Source organism: Dunckerocampus dactyliophorus, chromosome 18, assembly GCF_027744805.1.
Source record: "Dunckerocampus dactyliophorus isolate RoL2022-P2 chromosome 18, RoL_Ddac_1.1, whole genome shotgun sequence".
Lineage (NCBI taxonomy): Eukaryota > Metazoa > Chordata > Actinopteri > Syngnathiformes > Syngnathidae > Dunckerocampus > Dunckerocampus dactyliophorus.
Genome location: NC_072836.1, coordinates 4,962,367 through 4,980,909, shown reverse-complemented (window position 1 = coordinate 4,980,909; position 18,543 = coordinate 4,962,367). Strand labels below are relative to the sequence as shown.

The 18,543-nt window shown below is 42.5% G+C and overlaps 2 protein-coding genes across 2 annotated transcripts; both read right to left on the bottom strand.

Annotated features, from left to right (window-relative positions):
- Positions 1-169: 169 nt before the first annotated feature.
- Positions 170-3,344, bottom strand: mettl2a (methyltransferase 2A, methylcytidine). Its single transcript, XM_054759279.1, has 9 exons — positions 3,202-3,344; positions 2,936-3,024; positions 2,354-2,583; positions 2,243-2,292; positions 2,119-2,179; positions 1,915-2,054; positions 1,729-1,835; positions 1,008-1,073; positions 170-929 (listed from the first exon to the last, which is right to left on the bottom strand). The coding sequence occupies exons 1-9, from the start codon at positions 3,342-3,344 to the stop codon at positions 754-756; spliced, it is 1,062 nt and encodes a 353-aa protein (XP_054615254.1). The 3' UTR covers positions 170-753.
- A 697-nt stretch (positions 3,345-4,041) lies between these two features.
- LOC129171009 (integrin beta-3-like) lies at positions 4,042-17,988 on the bottom strand. Its single transcript, XM_054759277.1, has 15 exons — positions 17,762-17,988; positions 16,619-16,704; positions 15,742-15,946; positions 15,420-15,672; positions 15,180-15,342; positions 14,951-15,112; positions 13,654-13,749; positions 13,482-13,571; positions 12,307-12,441; positions 11,817-12,246; positions 6,250-6,472; positions 5,408-5,508; positions 5,185-5,304; positions 4,914-5,080; positions 4,042-4,515 (listed from the first exon to the last, which is right to left on the bottom strand). The coding sequence occupies exons 1-15, from the start codon at positions 17,814-17,816 to the stop codon at positions 4,441-4,443; spliced, it is 2,361 nt and encodes a 786-aa protein (XP_054615252.1). The 5' UTR covers positions 17,817-17,988; the 3' UTR covers positions 4,042-4,440.
- Between the last annotated feature and the right edge of the window lie 555 nt (positions 17,989-18,543).

Below are 18,543 nucleotides of genomic sequence, written 5' to 3'. Positions count from 1 at the left end.
GCCCACCTTTATTACCCAAATCTCATAGTTTCTCGTGAGATTGCGTCAAATAGAGTCCACCCTGCTGCAAATCTCGTTTGGACCGATGGCTGCTCTCCAGTGTGTACTGATGCAATTCATTATGGAAAAGTTGCCATATAAATCAATCAAGGTTAATCTAAAAACACTAAACTTGGTGATATTTTTATTGTCTGTACAAAAAGGTTAAAATGGCACAATGTGTTCCAAAAATGTCAATACTAAAAAAAAAAAAAAAAACAGCATTGTGGTGAATAGAAACAAAGACCAGGGTAACCAGCCCTTCCTCATGTGAGTCTATAATCTATAATGACATCATTATGGCATGTTGTGGCGAGTGGTTAGCACGGCTGCCTCACAGTCTGCAGATCCAGGTTTCAATCTTTGTGTGTTGGACGTTTGCATGTTCTCCCCATGCGTGGGTGGGTGGGTTTTCTCCAGGACTCGGACTTCCCAAAAACATGTGCATTAGGATAAATTGTCCATAGGCGTGAATGTGAGTGTGAATGTTTGTCTTTGTGTCCTGTGATTGACTGTTGACAAGTCCAGGGTGTACCCAGCCTCTCACTCCCCAAAGTCAGCTGGGGTATGCTCCAGCTCACCCCAATGACACCAATGAGGACAGAAAATGGATGGATGGACATCATGGCAGCATCCGGCTCATGAATGAGGTTCTTTGTGCTCTCGCAACATCAGGATGGCTTCAGCTCTCTGTACCACGAGTGTGGGGTCAAGCTAGGGGTGGTTTTCCTCCTCAGGTCTGCGGAGCTGAACGGGGGCCCGGCGGTACTTGCACTGGATCCACACCCTGTACATGGTGAGCTGCTTGCCCCGGTTCACCTGCAGCCTCCTGTCCACCAGGTTCTGCACCTTCTCCAGGCCAGCCTCTGTGAATATGTCATGGAGCTCCCCTGAAAAGGACAAGATGCATACAAACTTAAAATGTTTTTTAGTTTTGTTTCCAATATAAAGGATTCCCAAATAACTACCTTGAGTGAAGAAGTACACTCTTGTTCCGTCACCACGGACATAAAAGTTTTCTGACAGACACCGTCCTGGGAAAACATTTATTGACATCATCATTATTATTAGACGTGGTTGTCATTCAAGATGATGCATTTGTGAAACCTGGGACATAAGACAACTCCCACTCTGTGAGCTTACAAGTAAAAAAAAAAAAAAAAAAAAAAGATGGTTGACAACTAACAGAAACTTGAATTTGCTACTAAACTAAGCTGTAAACTAAGTTGTATTGTATAGCACAATACAACTACATAAACATAAATTACAATAACTATTAAAAACAGTGTGTGTGTATGGAAATTAAGAGGTAGGCTAGACTCCTCGGATGTGAGTCTCTTCACATGTGAAAGACTAAACACAGCTTGCGGTTGACTGTTAGCCATGCTCCATTGAGCTGCAAGGACAGAGATGCTCGTACACGGTCATTGCCATGCTACCACAACGATGCAAATTTCTGGTTCTATGCTTATCGTCACACTTGTGGAGTAAGTTCAATGTCTGGTATGACTTTGGCGCATTTCCAGAAAATGTTGGTCAAATTCTGGATTTTTCCAGCTTTGACTTTTGACTTTCTACTCTCCACGTCTGGAGAAAGAACTGCTCGGAGCTTTAAAATGTCAAAATTCCCAGTTTTCCAGAAGGCAGCAAAACAGCTGGAATGCATTTAAAAGGCAGCACTTTACTCACCCTTCTTAAAGCGGAGCTGCGCCATGTCGTAGCGGCCGTAGTCCCTGAGCAGCATAACCCCGCCGGGCTTCAGCAGCCGCGCTAATCTACTGATGGACGCCTGCATCCTGCAACACAAGAGACACTTTTCAACCATAGTCAATGACTGACAGGAAAGGAACTGACGAAAGTGTGAGGCATTCATACTTGTCCGGATGCAACGCCGACAGCACAAAGATGAGCACCACGACATCGAGGGTTCCGTCCGGGACGGGGTACAAAGCGCTGGCGTCGCTCAAGTCGTGCACAAAGGCGAAACAGCGAGCGGGGTCATACTCCGGGTTAGCCTGAAGGCGAGCGCGCCAATGTAGCTTTCAATTTCAATCTAAGCTTTACTGACATGTTTCTTACCTTGACAAGCTCCACAGCAGTGCTAGAGAAGTCACAGCAGTACACAAAAAGTCCTGGGTCACTGCACAAAAAAAGGATGATTTAAAATAAAAAATTAAAGATGAATATATTTGCCTTCACTTACTTGTTAGTCTTCAAGATGGGGAACACTGTGTTGCCGACACCACAGCCGACCTGTCCAAAGAGCTTTTGTTAGCATCCACTTGTCACAACATTACCAACTTCATAACAACACCTCAAGAATGCGATACGTGGCACAAGAACCAGGAAGGTCATCATCACTTTGTCCCCAATCCAAACTGGCCTCGGGACTGCCATCTATACCCTCAGGGAGGCCTTGGTGGCGGAGACCCGGAGCCAACTCTGGGAACTCAGTGAAGAGCCAGTGACGGTCCTTAAAGAAGCGGTTTTCATGGATTGTGTAGAAATCGTTCCAGTACTCGTTGGCCCGGTTATCATAGTCCTCTGGAAGACATGGTTACATGTTGCCATGGTTACACACACGCCACAACAGTTTAGTTTAGGTTTTGCTGTTCCTCATTGTGTTTATTGATGTGGTTAAATTGCCACCTACTGAGAGGTGTGTCGAATACTTTGTCCCTCCTGTGCTGATAAATAACCAAAACATTAGAAACGAACAACAATCGCAAGATAAAGACGTTTGAAATTTCATGTATAGTCTCTCATGATGGTTAGCAAGTCTGCCTATGCTTGACAGGTGACATGTCCAGGTTGTATGCCAACTGTCACCCTAAAACCAGCAGTCACCCGTGACCCTAATGAGGGCAAGCGCTATAGAAAATGAATGGACTGTTACCTTGCTTCTCTTGAGGCAGTGGCTGACTATTTTCTTGTACTTTGGTTTTTGCAGCTGCTTCTTGCTCCTCAGTCCACTCCACGTTGTCCCTGTTGACAACACAGCACATTAAGTAACAATAACTTTGGCTTTTCTATCCATTTAATAGCGGGGAACGTGTTTGTGAGATCTTCTAAATTTGCCCCAAACGCATCACAGCAATTGGCCATGTAAGCAAAACTATCACGTGAGCGTCCTAATGCAGATAATTTCGGTAATTTACCCACCAGGCGTTGTGCTGGAAAACCTGCCGAGGGTCTGTAAGAAAGCGAGTCCCAAACTGGGGTCGTTTAACGTCGGCGTTGGAAGAATCAGACAAAATTGGAGTCGAGTCACAGGTGCTAACAACCACCCTGTGGGGCGCCGCCATGTTGGAAAATGACGCAGCGGAAGTAGGCCGTGCTTCCCTTTGTGCTACATTCAAGTCCTATCAGAAATTACCAGCAACGCTAACAACCGCGCTTGCAAACGAAATATTATTGTAGAAATTAATCAAATAAAAGTGAGTTGTGAGTAATACAAGGCATTTTTTTGTATATTGTAAATTGTTTTAAAATATTCTGAACATTTCTGAAGTAATTTAACGTGTTTCACAGTGAATTAGGTTTACAAGGGCTTTTCCTGACATGCCAAATTGATATGCCCAAACGCCACAAACAAATGGCATTAATCATAATTTAAGTATAAAAATATTTAAGTATAAAATTAAGTATAAAATTCTCTCCACTGTGATTTTCACACATGATCTCCTGCCAAAGAAAACATTGTGAACCACAAAAGTATATTACAGCTTGTGACATCGTTCCTGTGCTGAAGCATGGGTGTTGTGAAAACGTCACCTATCATCATAATCTCAACCTCTTCAGAGTTTTAAACGTGCAATCTGCAGTATGTCCCCAAGAGGGAGACATTTCCTCAGATGTGGCTTCTTTTCTTTTCAATCGTACCATTGGTTGTCAAATGTTGATCTGCATCAGATTGGATGTTGAATAATTATGGCTATAAATGTAAATGCAGGCACGTTGACTCATATCAAATCATCAGTTTGGGTCAAAATGTGTGCACGATGCCAGATTTATTGACATTTTCCCACCCACATTTATAGAAAACATCATACTGTATTTACAGTATTTTCCCACCCGCATCTATAGAAAACATCATACCGTATTTACAGCAAACAGGACAATAAACCTTGATGATTTGTATTTGCAGAGCTCATTTTAAATAAATTAGTAAAGTAAGTATATTTATTAAAAGCATTTACAAGTGCTAAAGCAGGTTTTTTCAACAAAAAAGGCTACAGAAAACCTACATGGGTGATGCTGAGATACAGAAAAAAACATAATTGTAAACAAATGAGTGCAACGTTAATGCGTGTACAGCAGACATCACAGCAGACATGACAAAAGTAGATTTAACAACAAGAATGGAGTTGGTTTTACAGCCATAAGGAGGTCGCTTGAGGCTCAGTTTGAGGCGGCGCCTTTGTACGCCACATTGGTGAAGGTGGACGTTGCTCCTTTGTACAGCGGGTTGTTGGCCTGGGAATGAAAACTTGGTGAGTTTAAGAGAAGAAGAGGACTATATAGTACCAGTCAAAAGTTTGGGGACACCTTCTCAGTCAACAGTATGAGAAAGTGTTTCAAACTTTTGACAGCTATTGTAAACAGGGAATTACTCATAGTCAAAGCTCTTTTATTGTTTTTTTACCTTTCACTATTAACTTTATACACAACTAAAGTGAAGACTGAGTGTTTGGTTGTTTGTGATTACTATTAATAGTGGTTAACTTATTATTACACTTGCAATACAGTTAAGAATGTGACTTTGACCGTGCAGTAAATTAAGGTTTTATGATGGTGACAGCTTGGCCTATTGAACAGATCATTTCTATGCTCATTGTTGGCCTGTCAAGGTTCCCCTGCATGATGGTTCTCACCGTGTTCCACCTGGCTTTCGCTCTCTCCTTCTCAAACTTGTCGTATTCCCTGCGGTCGTGGATGGTGACCAGCAGCTTCCAGATGAGCAGAGCCACCAGGCCCAGCAGCAGGATGGCTCCGGCCACGGCCGGGAGCACCACCAGGATGTCGGGGCCCTGAGGGCATTCTTAACAGAGCACGAGAGTGTCAGCTGGGATAAAAACCTTCCTTTTAGGGAACATGCTGTTCCGTCACGACGGCTTTACATGTGCTGCTCAAGTGTGACAGTACCTGGCTCTTTTATCACATACAAGATGGATTTGCCACTTTCGTCTTCGTAGTACTGGAAGTGCACCACGCAGTCGTTTTCGTCTTTGTACGAGCAGTTCACCGCATTCTTCGAGTGGAACTCTGTAGGACAAAGGTAGTAAATTAGGTCCACCTGTCAAAACCTTTCCAAATCTATTTTATTGAGGTAGTAATCTAACAACATTAAAGTTGGTAGCCCTCTCACCAAGTTCAGTCACCACGTTTATTTCATCTCTGCAGATTCGATTGCAGCTGTTGTCGTCCGTATACTGTCCTCTCTGGAAGTGCTGACACTCGACACACTCCCTGCAGCAACAACAAAACATTTCTTTACACATGAAACCTTAATGCACCACAAAAAACAAAAAAAATGTATAAAAAAGAAAAGTAACTACATCTCACTGACATACGATAATAATTCATGTTCGAAAATAAAGAAAAAATAAGTAAAATGTGGTAATACCTGCACAATGTTTTAAAAATATGTTTTATTAATTCTATTAATTATATGAGAAGAATTATATAATAACATACTTATATAATAATAATAGCTGAAAATGTTAATTTTGTAGTTCGAGGCAAAAGTATCACATGATTTCTAAGAGTCAATCAGTGAAGAACAAATAATGATGAAAAAATGCATCATGAAATATGACATATTGGTATATATTTATAATAAATAATAATGAAACCATTTGTTAAAAATCTTGCAATGTGCTCATATTTCTTAATATTCATTTTCTACATATTATAGCTAATTAAGTTATGTTATTATATATTTGCAAAAGTCAGAAAAGACGCATCTTTCAATATATGACATTAAAGAAAAAGTAATGATACTAAAGGATACATTTTACGACTAATTCTACCAGTAAATCCTACCTACCTCCAAATGTTATGATAAAAAAAATAAATTGTATTAAAAAACAAGACAAAAGTCATTTTAGCTGTTTTTGTCAGTCAGTTGTATAAACAGTTATCTGTTATTAGAATTTAAAGAGGAAGTTAACAAGCATGTGTGTGTGTGTGTGTGTGAGTTTGCTTTACTTCTTAATAGTGCAGGAGTCGGGGCAGGTGGGGCATTTTTCGCAGGTGGCGCCATAGGCTCCGGGCTGCGTGCACTGGCACACGCCACACTCGCAGTTACCGCGGCCGCTGCACACCAGGCCGATGTTGGACATGCATGTGTCAATGCGCGTGCTGCAGTTGCAGTTCTCGCCCACCCAGCCGGCGTCACACTGGCAGAAGCTGCAGCTGCACTTGCCATGACCTATAGGCGCAGGGACGACGACAGTAGCGAAATGTAGTTGTTAAACACTGCCACTGGAGGGCTCAGGGAGTAATCTCCTGCAGGTGCCCAGAGTCCGGACTAAACACGGTGAAGCTGCGTTTCTGTTTTATGCTGCCAAAATCTGAAACAGTCTTCCAGAAGATGTGCGACAATCCTCAACTTTGGTAATGTTCAAATCCAGGCTGAAAAGACTTCTACTCAAATGTGCATTTGACAAATGAAAGTATTTTATCTGCACTCCTCATTTTTTATTTTTTGTTTTGTTTTATGGAATGATTTATGGAATTTTATGTACTTATTTTTGTAATATTTTATGGAATGATTTATGAAATGATTTTACCCTTCTTTTCTGTAAAGCACTTTGAATTACCTTGTGTATGAATTGTGCTCTAGAAATAAATTTACCTTGCTTTGCCTTGCCTCTGGATCAAAACCTGCACTAAAAAAGGTCTAAAAATGCAAAAAGACGTCATCAGTGTCAGCTTTGCTTTGGGACGTGGGGAACGTTTCGAATTTGGGTAGCAATTTGTGTAACAATTTCAGTCACGATAGCACTTGAGTTCCGCTACATGGTCAACATGGCCTCGTTATCTCTCTGTCTGTGTGTGTGTGTGTCTGTGTGTGTGGGTGATATCCAGAAGTGGAATGGTGATTGTTAATTCACTGACTTCACATCTCTCCTTGTTTTTGTCGCCCTCCTCGCTAGACTAATAATCACAAGCGTGTGAGATTTGAAGCACTTTCGGTGCATCTGCAGATGAGAGATGTGGACTTTGTCATCACTGTTGGGCGTAACGTGTTATTCATTAACTGTGGAGAAAGTGTTAATCATTCATTCATGGCTATTTGGGTCAGCTTTCGGGCTGAAAAAGCTCTCCCGCTCAAAAGTACTGCCGTCCTGTGACACAAAATGAAAGCACTGATGAGCGTTCACGCCATAAACAAACGACGTAGCAGTGACTAAACGGTCTGCGTTTTTCCCCGACAAAGACAGGAAGTGTGCTTATTGCGAAAGAGCGTGCAGATGGTTTCCCCATCTCCTTGTCGGCCGGTTGGCAGACATGACAACACTTCCTGAGATGCCACTCAAGCTGAAAAGAGCGGGGCTTGTCATCACTCAGGGAAAAAAAAGGACTCAATGTGTCCTAGGAAGTATTTTCTTCCAGGGGATTTAATCCCCGCCCCAGGGTCAAAGTGTCGTTCAAGTGTAAAAATAAGCTAGCAAACGACATTAAAGCAGTTTTCTTGACTTCAAATACGGATGATGATGGTGTCGTGATGCTTTTCACACGATTACGTTCTTAATTGTCCAAAAAAAAGTTAACCCCTGTTAATAAAACCTCCTATAATTAACTCTATAGAGTAAAAATTAGAGTGACAGACACAAAAGTGTCTTTATTCACGCCTGAACGATACGATACCGTGGTTTGTATAGATAGATATATGAACATGATCAGGTTCTGAATAGTATTCCAGTTAGGGGTGTCACAATACAACTTTTTAACTTCTGATACCTATACTGCAGCCTTCAATATCACCTGATACCGATATCAATTAGACATCAGCAGGACTCATACATACTTTTATTTTTCATTTTGTAGCGTGAATGTTGGGATAAAGCTGGATCAAGTGATATTACTCAAACAAAGAACAATAATCAGCAATACTAGGTATCACAACAACTGGCCATTTACTTCTTTAAGCATGTGGGGTATAGTTTTAGCCACAATGTAGTGGCGGCTAGGCATAATATAGCGATGTTTGAGACCCACGGACAGGAGTTGGCCATCTTTTCTGTTATAGCTAATGATTTCTTGTCGTGTGCTGGGAGTTTCCCGTGTAATGCGGCTTCAAATGCACGATGCACATCAAACTTCCTCGGTTCTGTGTGACCACGGCAAACTTGCGCATGACAAGTTTTGCACTCAGCTGCGACGTCTTTTTCGGACTTCAAGGAAAAATACACACGGCCAACATCACTCCTACTCCATGCTTAAATACGTTAGTTTGCACACGCTCTTGTTGTGAAAACAAGAGCGGCCGCTGCCGGATGGAGGTGCTCGGACGAAGTCTGGAATCGACAATTAAGATGCAGGCCGATGTAATCCAATTTTTTTGCTGAGGTCGACCCGATATCCAAGATCGATATTTCAATTCAGGGGTGGTGTCAAAAAAATTCTGTTCCATAGGGGACTTTAATACTGTAGCCTTTAAGGGTACAGTGTCTCTTTAACGGTTCTGCTTTTAAAGTCTTTTATAGATTTTTTTGACCTAGAAATACTACAACCTGTCCTATAATAAAAAAAACACTCCATATTGGGACGTAAGTGTACGTGTACGCTCCTGCTATATAAATGTGCCTTTTTGGGTACAGCGTCCTGTCATTGGGGTGGAACAGTCAAAAGGTTCTGCTTTAAGACTTGCCAGTACCTTTTGGACCTGAGCCATGCAAAGGTCGGGACTTTCAGGGAACATAAATTGACTCCTGTCGTGTATTTCTTTGGTGAGACGTAGTTAAAGCTCCATCAGCACCACACAAAAAAAATGCTTAGCAAGAACCCAAACAGGATTTGGCAGTAAATGACTCAGCCCTTCTGAATCCATGAGGATAGAAGGAGGGGCGGCTCGTGACACATCCCAGAGGAGTCAAGGGTCGCTAATTCCACAGCTTTAAAGCATTTCATCTGGTGGAAGAGTTAACACCCTGTCTGTTTGTTCATCGCTAACACGTCTCACATCACACAATCATGGCTGGATGGTGAGTCTTGTCTTTTCTGGGGCTTTTTATGTTGCTGTCATCCCACTGTGGAAGACGTCTACACATCCGGCTCATTAAACACACGAGCAAGCTCGAGAGAGGAGGAATTAAAAAGAGGAAGGAAGCCATGGAAGTAGGAGTAAAGGAAAGGTTGGGCTCATTTCCAGTACAGGAATGCAAACTTTCCTGTTCTCTATCTGCCCTCACATTTATCAGCCCCCCAGGCCGGGCTTCCTCCCTCTTGCTTCTATGGCTCAGCAACCCAGCTTGCACAAAAAAGACACATACGGCCACAGGGAATGAAAATGTCATGGATGTTTTTTTTAAAGCGGCAAAAAGGCGGGACAGCTCCCTTCTTAGGTCACGCTGCTTTCAAAAGTGCTTTCAGTTTCATTTCAGTTCCCCTAAAATAGTCCTTTGTTGTGCACTACTTGTGGTCTTTACATCAGCACGTGTGCACACCAACATTTGTTTTACTCGCCACTTTATTAGGAACACCCGCACTGTAGACTCTAACGCAGGGGTGTACACAAATTGAAGGATGTGAGGGGACCACTTTGATACATTTTGTGCATTAAAGATGCTAAAACCAATACACTGCAAACTCAATAAAAATATAAACGCAACACCTGTTTTTGCTCCCATTCTTCATGAGCCGAACTCAAAGATCTAAAACTTTTTCAATGTACACAAAAGGCCCATCTCTCGCAAATATGGTTCACAAATCTGTCTAAATCTGTGTTAGTGAGCATTCATAATTCATTATTCATCCACCTCACTGATGTGGCATATCAAGAGGCTGATTAGACACTCCAAAATGGCCCCCATAGGCTACTCCATCCACAACACAGGTGCATTTTACTGTATTGATGGCAGTTTGAATGCACAGAGATACTGTCAAGAGAGCCTGAGGCCCATTGTTGTGTCATTCACCCCCAAGCATCACCTCATGTTGCAGCATGATAATGCACGGCCCCATGTTGCAAGGGTCTGTACACAATTCCTGGAAGCTAAAAACATCCCAGTACTTGCACGGCTAGCATACTCACCAGACGTGTCACCCACTGAGCATATTTGGGTTAGAGTTATCTTGTGAATACTTGTACTAGACCTCATTAGATTCTGCAGGTGTACCTAATTAAGTGTCTGGTGAGGGTATTTACTTTTAAAGTTTGCAATTCAAAACTAGTCTGGTCCCGCTGTGACATTTTAGGTGTGTCTACAGAGTAAGATGAGTGGAACAGGCGCGTCAGAACAGGCCTTTATAGCAAGGAGGCTTTGGCACAAGTGAGTGTGTAAATATTAAAAAACATAAAAATTGCTGTCTTTATGATGCAATCATGCCAGTCTTGCCTAGTGTATATACAAATATGTATATATTATATTTTATTATTCTATTTTATTATTTCTACTTTTTTTTTTTACTCCGCATGCTTTGCTGCTCTTGCTACTACTGTCTTGTAGACTGCATACTGTGTTACTGCTACTGAAACCTTAATTTCCCTGACACGCCCAAGGCCACGCCAAAGTTCTATCTAATCTAAACAGTTTCACCACATATGACCGATTTGGGGAGACTGGCTTTTCAATTAAAAGTACCGTTGAAAACTGCGAACGAGACATGATGTCAAACAACAACAATGGCGTAACTGTAAATATAAACAGCTGTCCCTCGTTTACGGCAGTGATAAAGGAATTTCTACGATATTGGATGCAATCTTAATAAATAGAATATTTTATTCGTTAAATCACAGAAAACCTGCTTATGACTTTCTAAATATGGTTTTTAACATTAGTAGAGCCCTGTAGACATGAAATAACACAACTGTAGTCGCCATTGCACTCCTATTATTCATTGGTTACACCAGATTGCACAACTATTATGCTACAGGGACTCTAGACGGCCTAGCTAGCGAGTAACCTAACCATTTTTAAATTTACCACTTCCACACGGAATGGGAGGAGAAGCTTTTTTCTACTCTGCATCCATGGCTGGCTACATCAAGTGCAAGGTTGGGTAATGTAATAAGGATGGATGTCCCATCCATCTAACATTACTGCTGCCCAGTGGCCAGAATACTACATATCACTTGCATTTCAACGTGTCTTGTCTAATAATAGACCATAGTCTACCATGAAACAGCAATCATTCATTCATTCATTCATTTCTGAAAAACCTGCCATTGGTTGGTGACCAGTCCAGGGTGTACCCTGCCTCTCGCTCGAAGTCAGCTGGGATAAGTGACTCTCGTGAGGATTAAGCGGCATAGAAAGCGAATGAATGAGTTTCTGAAAAACCATGATATAGCGAGGGAGCGATAATCAAACCGCGATATTGTGAGGGACGACTGCACAGTAATTTTATCCAAGAAAGTGGCGACTGTGCAGTATCATAACGCTGCAGCATCATACAGTAAGTTAGCGTTCGTGTGCGTGTTTACTTGGGTGTTTTTTTATAGTAAGTGAGGAATCTGCTCCACCAATGAGCAACCAGCAGTGGTTTACCCAAATGTTATCACTAAGCAGGTACTAGAGATAATACCTGCATCAAAAACAGGGTCTCACCTGAGCAGAGGGCGCCTTTGAATCTCAGGCAGTTGAAGTCGTCACACTCGCAGTGTTTGCCCCACACTTGTCCAAACTCATTGGCGTGGCACGAGCACTGTCCACACAGGCAATCCCCCCGCCCGTTGCAGATGGGGCTCCCCGGCTTGGGGACACACTTGTCGTCATCAGAGGGGCTGTAGTCCTCCAGCGAGCACTCGCAGCGTGGGCCCAGGCGGCCCTGGTGACACTGGCACACACCGCACTCGTAGGTGCCGTTACCGTTGCTACATGACGGGCTGTTGACCTCGGCGCCGGCCAGGCAGTCGCACACGCAGGCGAAAATCACGTTGACCTGCAGGGAGTCCTTGAAGCCTCGAGGTTTGATGGTGAACGTCTGGGTCCTCTCCTCCGGGCAGCCTCGCAACTGAGCCTCCACGCTGAAAGACACCTGAGGAGGAGACAGGTCTGGGTGAGTGTGTACGCCCAGTTGAACGACATAACTACATACCGTGTCTCCGATCTTGAGGCCGGAGCAAGACCTGAGACCAGGGATGACCTCGTCGTTCAGGCACGTTGCGTTGAAGGACAGATTCAGCTCATCGGGGACTCCGACAAGCTCCAGCTCCACTTTAGAGCGGATTTTCTGCACCCAGATGATCAATATTAGAATCTTATCAATTAAACCATGGGTGTCCAAACTTTTTCCACCGAGGGACACACACCGAAAAAGGATACAAGGGCCACTCTGATATTTTTTAAAGCAACATATGCGAAGAAGTAAATGTCTATTTCAAGAAAAAAAATGCATCTTAGCCTAGTCATATAAAGCAGGTCTTTTCTTCCCATTTTTGCTGTTGTTCTTTTTTAATCTTCCAAATAGTCCAACTTTCTTTTTAGATTATCTTTGGAATTTTCTTTTCATAATATTATGACTTTCTTCCCATAATATTCTAACCTTTTCCCCAATCAAATTTTCCAAGAATTACAACTTTATTTTGTTTTGTTTCTCATAATATTACAACTTAAAAAAAATAACATTCCTTCTTTAATATTTCAACTTTCTGCTTCTAAAATGACATTATTTTTCCTCATAATATTATGAGCTTATTCTTGTAAAATTGCAACATTTTTCCAAATTAGAATATGACCTTTTTCCTCTGAATATTTTTGACTTTATCCTCCTAAAATGAGAATACATGTTTTTTTCAATTTCTGCTGTTTTTTTTCCATTTTCCAACTATTTCAACTTTCATGTTGTAAATTTTCTTTTCACAATATTGTGACTTTATTCCCATAATTTTTTATTTTATGCTTAGAATATTAGAACCTTTTCCCCAACCTAATTTCCCCAAAATTACAACTTTACTTTGTTCTGTTTGTTTGGTACGATATTACAAGCGTAAAAAAAAATTGGTCTTTAATATTTCAACTTTATGCTGCTAAAATGATGTTATTCTTGGAAAATTGCTACTTTTTCTTAAATTTTGACTTTATTCTAGTAAAATTCCTGTTAATTTTTCAATTTTTGTTGTTGTTTTTTTAGTTTTCTTGTTAAATTATATTTTTAGAACGTGCCAATAAAAAAACAGCCGAGGACCGCAAATGGCCCCCGGCCACACTTTGGACACCCCTGTATTAACCACTCGGCTTATCTTGGGGGGGGGGGCTCCGTGAAGTCCTTACTGCATATGCTTCCTCAATGAGCTCAATGACATTCCCAGAGTCGCCGGACAGCTTTCCCACGGTTGTGCCTGGAATGAGCTTACTGTACTCCTGGGAAGAGAGCGCAACATGGCCACCCAGTTCATGCCTGTTTTATTTTTTTGGTATTTTTAAACCACATTCAAGCATTTACCTTATACAGCGGCACCACATAGTCGGTCACGGCAAAAATCAAATTGATGTTGTTCTCAGACATTTTCTCCGTCAGAAGCGCCAAGGAGGGATAATCCTGGAATACAAGCGGCAAAAAGATACTGAAAACACATCTGCTAGTGAGACAAATGGATAACGTCAAAGGTTTTCTACAGTGGGTTTACAAATGTTAGCAAAAATGTTGTAACTTGACGTACTTCTGATGTTGACGGGTTAATCTAGAGCAGTCGTGTCCAAAGTGCAGACTAGGGGCCCACCGCAAATAAACACAATGATGTGGTGCGTTCACCCAATCTCACAAACACATTATAATGGGACTGTCTACATAGCTTGTCGTTCCAACGCCGTACAATAGATGGCATCGTAACTCTGCTTCTTAACACCCTGCACCCTGCCAGGGTCTTTTGTCATATGATGTCCTTAGCCTTTTTAATCTGATTTGAACAGAATCCTAGAAGTCCTCCACATGCTTATCACCTGATTCAAATAGCCTTGGGGGTCTGGGCATGTGAGTCTGCCCTTCACCGTCTCTGTCCCGCACACAAGGAGGAGATCACCCCTTGCCTCGCATATGTTGTCTCCTATATTAACATCTTAGCATGAAGAGTCAGACAGTCAAGCCGTCTGTTCAGGTCGTATTGATTTGTCGCCTTGCATGCAAGTTTCATTAAATTGTCCCTCTAATTATTCTCAAAGAACTCGTCTCGTCTCCCGTCTATTTTGGAGCTAGCAGCTTGACCGTTGTTATGTAAGGTTTAAAAACATGAGTTAATGTTGCACATGACACAAACCAAAAAGTTCAGTTTTACCCATCCACACACACACACACACACACACACACACACACACACACTGTTCGTATGTCCGAATGTTTGTAAGTGTGGGAGTGTCTATACAACATGTATCAAAGTGGTCCCCCACATCCTTCCATTTTTCTGCATTAGGCCCTCGCTAGAAAGAGTTTGGACACCCCCGATCTGGAAAAGCTGTTTTTGCTCTCAAGCAACAGGCTATTAGCAGCCATGTTGCACTTGTGCACTGATGACGTTAGAAGGTTCCGTGAAGGTTCTTGCTTTTCGAATCAAAGCAAATAAGCAAACGTAAAGCAGAGTATTTGTTTTTGTCAGAAATCACTGAGTAAATGTACAACTTAAGCCAGACACGGGCATGGTGGCCAAGTGGCAAGGTGTTGGTCTTGTAAACTGAAAATTGTGGGTTCAAATCCCACCTGTGCCTTTCAAGAGGTAAGCAAGCCATGAATAGTTAGCTTCTTTTACCAGCACAGTGGATTTGTTGTAGGCGTTGTCACTGTCAAGGTGACACTGTCCGTCATTGGGTTGCACAATGCCGGCGATGCGTCCATCCAGGGCGATGTGGGTTTTGGCGTCGGTGGTGAACACCAGAAGGTGTGAGGCATCCGGACGCCAGCCGATCTTCTCCTGAAAAGACAGTTATGGCAGGAGGTCAACATGTGATGGGATTTAAGTTTAGGTTTATTTTCTATACCTTGCACACCACCGCCTGCATGACGGCATCAAATCCACCCTCTGGGGCGTCTCGATTTCGGGACACCTGCTGCTTCTCCACCTCCTCTGTGAAGCGGGCCACCGTCTCCGTGAGGGACAGAACATGCTTGAACCCGAACTGGGCCTGACAGTCCTCGAGGATCCTTTGGGAGTTGAGAGAAGACAAGGTAGAATAGCTTCTCCTCCCCGGATATTTAAATACTTTTCTTTGGGCACTTACCCAAAGCAAGGGTTCTCGATGGCCTCCGGTGGAGACAAGTACATGAAGGGGGACACGGTCTTGTCCACAAAGGCTCCAAAGCCCATGCGTAGGTTGCTGGTGGTCCTCCCCATGGTCTCTGCGAGCTTGCTTCCCAGAGTACGCAGGCGAGCTAAGTCGTCCTTCATTGAAAAAGAAAGGTCCATCAGGTAGTAGAGGTCCACCGGGTAATCCTCCACTTGCTTCACGGTTACAGTGAACCTCTTGGAGTCGCCTGTGTGGCAAACAGAGGGGGGTTTAGAATTTGAGGTGTTCTCCTCTTCACAGGTCTTGTTGGGTCCACCTGGCCTGAGCACCATGCGGATCTCCTGGGGTGTTATCTGAGTGACGTCGTTCGCCGCCCCCGAGGCTTTGTCACTGAGCTGCTTGTCCTTCAGGACCACCAAAGTACTGTCAGGCGACTCCAGAGCTGCCTCGGAGCAGCCTCCATCCAGAAGATTCTGCTTCAGGTCACAGCGAGACACGCTAGACCCTCCCGCACCAAATGTCTGAGACAGACAAAGACATCGGGCACTAATGTCAACACGGAAAATGCAATCCAAAAATCCAATACAAGAGTTGCCCTGTAAATGTGCCTCTTTTACCACTGTGTAAAAAGGCAAGCTTAGCTCCACATCTTAAAGTGCAGCTTGGACCTCTGCTAATCGGTCAGTTAGCTACAGATGTGGACGCTGTAGGTTTGGCCATGTTGTTTTTATTCAACTAATAGGCTAACCTAGCATGATGTTGCTGTTAAAATGTGAGCGTAGTGCAGCGTCACATACGTGCCTATGCTAGTGCTGCTAACGTTTGTGTCCTCCTGTCCCACTCCTTCATGTCACGTTGTTGTATGTTACATAGACGCTTCTATTACAATGGACGGTTACTGTGCACATGTCAAAAGTGGAGAAGATACAGTAGGAGTATACTTAGTCAAAAACAAAGCTAATTAGTATTAAAGCTACAGACACACAAAGTTCCAGCATCAAGGCACACACACTTCCAATACTCAATCGTGAGGCATCTGAGACTTAGTTCAAATGGCTGTAAAATACTATAAAATAAGGGAAGGACAGTAAAGCATGGAGAAAAAAAACAAATGTCAAGAAAAGAATGCAGCGGGGAATGTCAGGAGGAGTTTCTGTCAAGACGTGCAGCACGAGGGGCCGGGGCGGGCGTACCTCCTGGGAGCACCATGCACAGCTGGGGTGAACGGTCAAACACTGCTGACATGTGGTGACTCCTCGCGACGTGCACACGTTGGACCCTGCAACAGTCAAAGCAAGACGAGCGTTCACACAGATGTTCCGTTTCATTTCCAGCACACTGCAAAGTGGCGTAACAGCGCACAGCAGATTTCCTCCATGATTCAGCAGGCAAGATAGCACTCGTCACACACGAGCAAGCTGCTGAGCAAACGAGCCATGACTAACTCTGGATGCACTTTTTATTTTGACAATAGCAGCAAAATGCAACAATTTCAAAAACTGTCATCAGCCTGTGGGTGTGGCCTCATTAGACACCTGAGTGTGACGAAACAAGTGAAATCATGCAATGATATGATGTTATAGTAAAGGACATTAATCAATATATGGAGTAAAATTACGGAGTGGATTGTCAAAGATGAGCCACACAAAACGTTTCGATCGATGGGTTGGCGACCCCTGCTGTAACGCTTACCCGTTAATGAGCAGGAGTAAATTCTGCAGGAAGCTGATTGATTTTATTTCTGCACCTGAATTTGTGAAGGTGTGCTTAATTAAAAAAACACCTGCTTTGAGACCAGGAGACCCCCCTCTCCCACCCCCCCCCCCCCCCCACCCCATTTAAGAAGTAATCAGTAACTTTTGATTTTTAAATCATGTTACTTTTTCACTTTTACTTGTTCTTGAGTACAAGTGTGGGTATACACTTTTACAGTGTTTTAGTACTCATTGCACCTCTGGTTGCATCCCACAGAGAGCCGTTTCCAGTATTTTGGTTATTTGGCTGCATGAGAGGGGCGCAATAATAAACATATTGTTAAAATGATATAGTTCCATCAAATGTGTGCGTTATTATCTTTATACAGGCACATGTTTTCATGTAGATCTCGTACTGGACCCCATTGGCTGGTGCAGGTGTACCTCATGAAGAGTATGCGCCATTAACAACATTGATATGTTTTATTGCCCCGAATAAGTCGCTTTTACTGTCATTGGAAATACTTGGATGGAAGTCTGATTGATTATCGGCAAGCGATGACGTCACGCACGTGTAAAATTAAAGTCTAAATAAAACGCGCGATTAGAAAAAAAGAGAGGAGATGATTTTTGAAAACTTACCATAAAGTTGAGGCGTGTAAGAAAGAAGGAGACACAACATCAGCAGCGTCCTCATGGCGGCTTTTCCTCATTCCTCCTCTCCTTCTACTTGGATCTCATGGCTCTGCCATTGTTGACGCCCTCTTTTTACTCACTCACCTTATCTTATTATTATTTGCACAAAATGCACTTAAAAACACGAGAGAACAAGTTGAACATGAAAAAAAAACATCAACACAATGACACCAGTGAGCAGCGAGTCACTTCCATACAGTAAATAATGTGCAAGGGATATGGAAAGTAACACAACCTTATAAGGACATACAGTTGGGATGTTTTTTTATTGTCTCTTTAGCACCATTTTTAGTCTGCTACATTAACTTATACAAGAATGACTCAATACATAACAATGTACTTTTTTGGAATGACAGTGAGGAGACAGTCATGTTGTATTACAATGATAACAAATGTAAATAAATGATTAAAAAATACAAAGTATATATAAGATAAACTTGTCTGGGCATTGAATCGATCACAAGTGGACTGTTCAGGTTGTCCACTTGCGATCGATTCAATGCCCGGAGAATACAATGAACTGGATAAATGCAAATATTCGCAGGTATCCAAAATAAACAATTTTTTATTTTTATTTTTTTGTCCCGTCCAGCCATTACGGCAGATAGTATAAAATAAATAATTATAAAAATAAAATAAAATAAACAATTTTAAAAAAACAATCAAATGAATTTTGAGCAATGTAATCTTTTTCCACCGAGAGACGCATACTGAAAAATCAAAGCAGC

What these genes read in the sequence shown, in the direction of transcription:
- mettl2a (XM_054759279.1), bottom strand. Translation starts at nt 3,344, where the DNA reads ATGGCGGCGCCCCACAGGGTGGTTGTTAGCACCTGTGACTCGACTCCA. An exon ending in ACTGCCTCAAGAGAAGCAAG is followed by an intron (nt 2,584 to 2,935) that starts GTAACAGTCCAT and finishes CATGTCTTCCAG; the next exon opens with AGGACTATGATAACCGGGCC. An exon ending in GCAGCTCCGCTTTAAGAAGG is followed by an intron (nt 1,074 to 1,728) that starts GTGAGTAAAGTG and finishes ATGTTTTCCCAG; the next exon opens with GACGGTGTCTGTCAGAAAAC.
- LOC129171009 (XM_054759277.1), bottom strand. Translation starts at nt 17,816, where the DNA reads ATGAGGACGCTGCTGATGTTGTGTCTCCTTCTTTCTTACACGCCTCAA. An exon ending in AAACGTGGTGACTGAACTTG is followed by an intron (nt 5,305 to 5,407) that starts GTGAGAGGGCTA and finishes TTTGTCCTACAG; the next exon opens with AGTTCCACTCGAAGAATGCG. An exon ending in CGAAAGCCAGGTGGAACACG is followed by an intron (nt 4,516 to 4,913) that starts GTGAGAACCATC and finishes TTTCATTCCCAG; the next exon opens with GCCAACAACCCGCTGTACAA.